The sequence below is a fragment of the Malurus melanocephalus genome, unplaced genomic scaffold, assembly GCF_030028575.1.
Source record: "Malurus melanocephalus ecotype Western Australia unplaced genomic scaffold, MMel_1.1 scaffold_79, whole genome shotgun sequence".
NCBI classification, from domain to species: Eukaryota; Metazoa; Chordata; class Aves; order Passeriformes; family Maluridae; genus Malurus; species Malurus melanocephalus.
Genome location: NW_026623311.1, coordinates 1175604 through 1182995, shown reverse-complemented (window position 1 = coordinate 1182995; position 7392 = coordinate 1175604). Strand labels below are relative to the sequence as shown.

General features: G+C 38.2%; 1 protein-coding gene across 7 annotated transcripts in view; it reads right to left on the bottom strand.

Annotated features, from left to right (window-relative positions):
* Positions 1-3279: 3279 nt before the first annotated feature.
* The window catches only part of TNS3 (tensin 3), a 141602-nt gene continuing 137489 nt past the window's right edge, over positions 3280-7392 (bottom strand). For 5 of the 7 annotated variants that reach the window (XM_057367470.1, XM_057367473.1, XM_057367471.1 and 2 more), the window contains 2 exons: positions 7284-7310; positions 3280-6324 (listed from right to left, as the gene is read on the bottom strand). In XM_057367470.1, coding sequence (XP_057223453.1) covers positions 6180-6324; positions 7284-7310 — 172 coding nt within the window. In that variant the 3' untranslated portion in view covers positions 3280-6179. The remainder of the gene's footprint in view (positions 6325-7283; positions 7311-7392) is intronic. The other 2 variants (XM_057367476.1, XM_057367475.1) reach the window with 2 other exon arrangements.

Here is a 7392-nt window from a genome sequence, read left to right as displayed (position 1 = left end):
AGGTGTCCTGCCCCAATTCCATCCCACATTTTGATTCCCCATCCATAGTGCATTTCATCCAAGTTCGTTWTTCTGTATTTTCATACCTGCCATCTGCTTTACAAAGAAATCATGACTTATATGTAATACACGTGGCAACAGGAAAAAATCCAAAAGTCAGATTTAGTTAGACTGGATATGAAGAGTTGTAGATATTTTTTAAAAAATTAAGGACAGTATATGTCAGGAAATAAGTCATTGTTACATAGAAACCTAATTCTGCTTTTTAAACAACTCTTAAAACAACTCTACCAAAGACATTGTAAGATTTTTCTTATTATGAAAATATATTTTATAGACTTAGCTTTTTAAAAGGTCATGCAGAAATTTGCGTGAATCAAATTGTAAAGGCTGCTATCTTACTGAAAAGGCACCTCTGGGTAGCTGTAACCTGGAACAGTTTCTGTTAGACACTGACAAAATTGTGTATCKAGAAAATAAACCTTCACAAGGCAAAGCACCAGTTGTTTGTGGGTCACAGAATCATAGATGATAAAATGGTTTGGGTTAGAAAAGATCTTAGGGATCTTTGGAAGGCCTTCCACTACATCAGGTTGCTTGAAGGCCGACCCAGTACAGCCTTGAACATTTCCAGGGATGGGGCATTCATAGCTTCTCTGGGCAACCTGTTCCAATGCCTCACCACCCTTTGACTTATGGAATTTCCTCTTCTAAACTTCCTCTTTCTRTTTAAAACCATGGCTCCTCTACCTATCATCCTATAACTACATTGCCTGATAAAGGGCCCCTCATCTTTGCTGTAGGCCTTCTTTAAGTACTGGAAGGCTGTGGTCTCCCTGGAGCCTTCTCTTCATTAGGCTAAACAATCYAAACTCCCTCAGTTGGTTTCATAGGGGAGGTGCTCCAGCCCTCTGACCACCTACATGGACCCAGCATGGCTTCATCAAGGGGAAGCATGGTTGATCAGCCTTCTGTGATGAAATGACTGGCTTGACTCAAGAGAAAGCAGCAGATAATGTCTTCCTGGACTTCAGTATGGCCTTTGACACTGATTTGGATATCACCCTCACAGACAAGCTGTTGATGTAGGAGCTAGATGAGCAGACAGTAAGGTGGACTGAAAACTKCCTGCGTAGTTGAGCACTGACAGCGCTGATGAGCAGTGCATGGTCTAGCTGGAGGCCAGTAACTAGTGGTCTACCCCAGGGGTCCATACTGTGTCTGGCCTTGCTAAAATGTWAATTGATGATCTGGATGGATGATAGGTAGAATGTATCCTCACTGAGTTTGTCAATGACACAAAACTGAGGCAGAGAAAGCTGTGCAACTTGATGAAGAAGGCTCAAGGGGAGCTCATCAATGTGTATACATATAGGGAATTTGCCAGGCTCTTTCCAGTAGTGCCCCRTAACACGACAAGAGGTGATCTGCACAAACTGAAACTCAGAAGGTTACCTCTGAGTATCAGGAAACACTTATTTGTGAGGGTGACAAAGAACTACCACAGGCTGAGCAGGAAGACTCTGAAGATTCCACCCTTGGTGAATTCAAGCTGTTTGGGTAAATGTTGCTTTGAACAGCAGAGTTGGACTAGATAACCTCCTTAGGTCCCATCCACCCTCAACCACCCTGTGATTCTGCAAATATTAAAACATTAAAATTGGTTCAAACATTTGTGCTTCATGAGACACTGAATATCTTCAAAGGAAGGGAATAAATCTGGTTTGATATCCCTTGTAGTGATATGTAATGCAAATCCCTTTTTAGTTATTCAGCAAGATCCTTAAACTCTCTAAAAAGCTCCCATTTGCCCTCCTAGTTTGCCAGATGTGCTATATCTCCTGCAAGCTTCCTGTTTCTGACTTTGGCTTTTACGAACTGCTTCAGCTATATGTTCTTGTAATTTTTTTTTGTCTACACTGCCCGATAATAGTTTACACTACTGTAACCTTTATGCTAGGTATCAACAGAAGCAGATGAGGATTTACTCTGCCTATTTGGTGGGCCAAGTTTCCTTAATCTTCTAATACAAACGTTAAAAAAATTACGAGACAGCAGCTTCTGCCCCCTTTTTAAAGAGTCTGGCTGCTCACTTAAAACTGACAAAGAGCAGCCTTTAAAAGACAAAAACACATGAAGGCCCAAGTGCTGACCTGTTTAGCCTTGCCAAAAGAAGACTGAAGGAGACAAGGGGGAGCAGGTCTCTTGCTATAAATATCTCACAGAAAGAACAGTTATTCATGCTTAAAGAATACTAGTGTAAGAATAGCTGCACATGAACTAGTTGTGAATATATTTAGGATAAATACTGAGAGCAGATTTTCTTTCACTGCAGCAAAGAGACTCCAAAGCAGCCTTAAAATGCACCCAACAGCAGCACACACAGACACAATGGCATCCAGGTTCAAGGACAAGATTTTAACGGGAGAGACTGCACTCTTGACACAGAAGGTCCATTTTACTATTGCATCCTTGTCATCTGTTCCACATTGTCATTCATTCCAATATTTCTCGTTAATAACTGTCACTTTACACCCATGCATACCCTCACCATGGCCCATAGCGATGAATGACAAGCAAGMACAATTTTTGAACCAAAAATTCCTGCCAGTCTATGCCTCATAGAAAAGGCATCAGCATGACACACCAGAGTTTTATCAGTCTCAGAAATAATCCTGATAAACCACGTATACAACTGAACCTTCATTATRTGTCTGACTCACTGGTTTTGTACCTATTTCAGCTATGGGTTAAATATCTCACCCCTCTCTGAAGGCTTTCCAGTGTAAGCACTATGGAGGCACAGCTAAATGGGTACAATACGTCAGAAGAAGATACCATATTCTTCTTTCTTACACTGAAATATGGGATGCAGGCAAAAGGTACTTTTATACCACTATAATGGCACATTAACTCGGAAAATCACATGCTTTAACAGACTTGACACTAACACAGGTRAAGTCAAGTCCTTGAAAGAAATCTTGAAAGTTTCTTAAAACTAAATCCCAGCACCCAAATTATTCTTAGTTCAYGAAGAAGGTTTTGCTTATTAGCTGGATTGCAGAAAGCAGCTTTCATTCAGAACAGACTGCTCTGTGACATTGAGTGGTGGAATTTCACATTKGCAATTTTACTACAATCTGAAAAAAAGCGGTATCTGAAGAGTAAATGACTGTAAAAAGAATTTACAGAACATTCATTTATATACTGAAGACCTTTAGATGCTTCTTTACAGTTTCAAGAAAAAAGTGAGATATTTCACTAGCAGTAAACACCAAGTAAGAAATAATAAATTTTTAATTATACTGCTGGATACAATTAAACCATTTAATTAAAAGTATGGCTTTTAGCAGTTTTGTAGTTTAAAACTGTAGGATTATAGTAGTATATTTACTAACCACATTAACAGGAGTCTGGCTAAATATGTGTCAACTGGCTACCAWTAGTTATGAAATTGCATATATACTTCTACTAAAAATCTTGAAAGAAAGTGTTGTATAAGGATTAGTCTTGTATTTGCATTGAACATATAAGTTCAATTAATATCTTTCTACACAAATATCTTTCTACACAAACTACATAATGGTACATAATGAACTATTTTGTTTCATGCATTTTTAAATTCATTAAAAAGCAAATGCACGAAGCAATATGCCATCCAAAGGAATGCAAAATAGAAAATCTCCCTTAGAAACAGGGTAACTTCTTCTTTCCCACATAGCAAGTAGAGCTAAACTCCCAGAAAATACCACCAGGAGCATCGACATGCAATTCCTCGTTTTTGAATTCAGTGGACCTTGAGAAAGTAAAAGGAATAAAAAAATAAGGTCCTGAAAGGAAATGACAATACTCGGGAAAAAAAGACATTTTATTTTCAGCCCAAAGGCCAACATTTAGTGTCTAAGAAGACACACTAAAATTTATTATCTACAGAAGTGAAATACTGCAGTAAAAAATTATTCCTCATTCCAATGCTCACAACACATCAGACTTAAATCTACTTGAGATGTCAGTTAAAGAAATTCTCTGAGGTCCAGCTGGGTTACTAGATTAGGCAACTGAAATCTCTGTACACAGCAAGAATCTTAAAAGAAAACCTGTTCTCACTTTTTTTAAAGGAGCAAAGCTCTTACAGAAGTAAGAACTGCATTCTTTTTTGGAAGGTACATAACAGTGCTTAAGTAGTATAGCTCTGTGCCAAAAGAACAGAATTATATGTTACAAATCAGAGGTACTTGCCTTTGTTGCTTCAATGGTAGCTACTCCATGTTGGATTGCTTCACCATTTTCCAAATATCCAATGCCCACTGCTACTAATAAATCACTTTCTGGTCCAAATACATTAAACTTTCAATCTTTTTTCTCTCTCTCTCTTTCTCACCACCTCCCTTTTAAAAAGCATAAAATTATTTACACAAAATCGACACAAAGTTAGTTACACAAATAATTTGGTAGCACTTCAGCTATGGTCACTGAATGATGTTTAACATGGTTCTAAAACTTCAGAAAATACAAAGAGAGCTGTTAAAAAAATCCCAAACATTATACAGGAGAATTGTAGTTCAAATTGGTGGATAAAAGGATTAAAATCTACAAGTGGGTACTGTTACCAGCTGATCCAGTGGCTCATGCATCAACATATAAAACGCATGGTATTTTATTCCTCAGGTTATTAATATAATGTTGACAGCCAGACATGACAGAAATAGCATTAGTTAAATTTTTCAGCATTTGCCATACTAAAGCTGCATTATAACCATCAGTTCTCCTACAGGGGTCTAGCATTGCTCTTTTTGAGTAAATGGGAATTACAGAGTAGATCTAGGTGGTTTACTCTCCTTGTGCAGGCTTCCATTGTAACCTACTGCATACATTTTCTGTAAAGCCAAATAGCATTTCTTAGGCATTTCAAATAACAATGTGTTAAGAAAGATACAGAGATAAGTACAGGTATGATAGTTGCAGAAATCAGGACATAAATGCTCTCATRAAATGGGACTGAGTAACAAAATAAATGTCATTCACTTTCAGATCTTCTAACTCAAGGAGTACAAATCAAATATAGTTCCTACAGGTTTTTCAAAAAAAGGTAAAAAATCCTCAAAACTTCAGCCAAGTAATGGGGTAAAAGAATCTACAAATGTAATTACATATTACGTAGGGGAACAAATCAGTATTGCAGAGACAGAAAAGGGGAAGTGTCTTGTCACTGTAAGACAAAAGTTAAAATACCAGACTATTGTCTCTAGCAAGGCACAGGCTATACACCCCTTTACTTGCATAAAATAGTGCTAGAGGCAAAGCTCAACAATGGTCTAGTTTAAGAATCATGTCTGTGACATACCAATATCTGAGATCCACTRTAAATAATATATCACAGGTATAAATTATACAGTTTGCCCCTCTGTTTTTCCCTCATTTTTATCCTGCAATTACTAAAATGCTTAATCTTCCCTGCTTAGTTCTCTGTGTAACAAAAGCTAAAAAAAAACCCACCCTAATTACAGAACAGATTTTCATATCCTTTTTTTGTTTTGCCACTTCTGCTCTATTGAAACATTTTCAAACTAATAGAAGAGCTCAGCCTTCTTAACACTTAATACAGAGCAAACTTCCTGCAAATTCCACAGTGCCACTCCCTTCTTACCAGAAATCAACTTGCACAAACCTTCTCTTCACATTCCCCTTTCTCCATTCAGTTCTCAAAATGGATCACAAAAACATAGAGAAAAGAAAATAAGTCTTCCTCAGATCATCATTCTCCTAAGAGCATGTTTGCAAGGCCTATACCTAACATTGATGAAGGCAAGTGACTTTGTGAAGGTTTTACAAAACATTTTCTGAACAAAAATGCAGCACAATCCACTGAGTATTTCTGCTTCAACAGATCTGGAGAAAAGTTTTTAATTTATGCTTCATTCAGGTAAGGGCTATACGGGTTTGGGTGGCACCCAGCTTCTTTTGTTTTGTCCTCTATTATAAAAATGAAGAAGTAAGGCTATGTGAGGCATCTTCAAATAAAAGTCTGAGCTCTTGCAAAGACAATACACAGATCAYCCTCTGCTTTCCTCATTGCAAATGACAATATTCAGACATTGTCGATGAATAGTCTTTCTCTGTATCACATGATTTCCTTCAGTRAAGTCATTGAGGATCTCTGAATCAAGGATGGAAAGGCATCAGATCTTCTTCTGGGATCCAATCATGACCTTTGATACAAAGTTCACAATGGCACTGGCAGGTTGTTCTGGATCATGCTCTGCAAAGAGGTGGCATACGTTGTCTGCGGCACTGCCTTGCTTCCTGGCAATGAACCCAAACACTCTGCAAGGGCAGCAATCACAGTATATCACAGAACTGACAGATAAGCATCGCCTCACTTCATAAAACAGAAAAGCTACTGAAGAAACCAAGCATACAAAGCAGACTTCTTTGTTCTGATGGACAAGATCCCATGTGACTGCTAAACACAGTTGTCCAGATTGACCAGCCAGATCAGAAGAGAMTCAGGGAAGGAGACTGTCCCCTTTCCTCTCCTCTGTACAACATCCTTTACTATTCGCTGTCAGAGATATGCTGCTGACCCTGGGGATATAAATCTGATTCAGTACTGCTGTTCTCTTACCTACTTTGGGGGGCATGTGGTGTGGACTATCGGGGATCACCCGAAGAAAGGTTTTTGAGGGCCACACATCTCCATGGACAGAGTATTGGAAAAAGGATTTAGGCCGTCTTTTCTGTTCCTTTCCAGAAACAAGTGCTGAGCCTCTCTGTTTAAGTTATTTCTTTTGATTAAAGGGTGACAACATTTGCCTTCAACAGAGAACACTTTGCAATCCCCTTGTAATTAAGTATTTATGCCACACACTAATATTACTAGGAGTGTTATAATCTGTGTACTGGAGGAGGGATTTTTTTTTGAGCTATCAATCTAAGTGAGACAAGCTTGTGTTAAGTCTTGCTGGACAGGTGGAACACAAAACTGAGAGGCAAACAGCTCTGTTTAACTTCTGAAATCATAGTCAAATCACAGACCTGAAGTCTAAATAAACCATGCTAGCTCTAGGTCTAGACAGCCCACCACCACCCATCACACAATTAGACCCTAACTTGCAAAGGTGTAGTTGAAGTAACTAAAGTCTAATTGCAATGGGCTGGGAGACTTTTGTCTCTGAACAGCTGCTTTCCCTTCCACATCTCTACCAAAAGTAACTTAGGACACCAAGAAMTGGATCACTTTAATGATTTTCCTAAAATAGTCAGTTAAAAGAGACTCCACTTACTTTGCAGAAAGGCCATCTTTCATCCACCTTGTCCATTAAGAAAGCAGTAAAAAAAAACATGGAAAGGAGAAACAAAAATAAAACTTATGTTAGTTTTCATTTGTTTGTT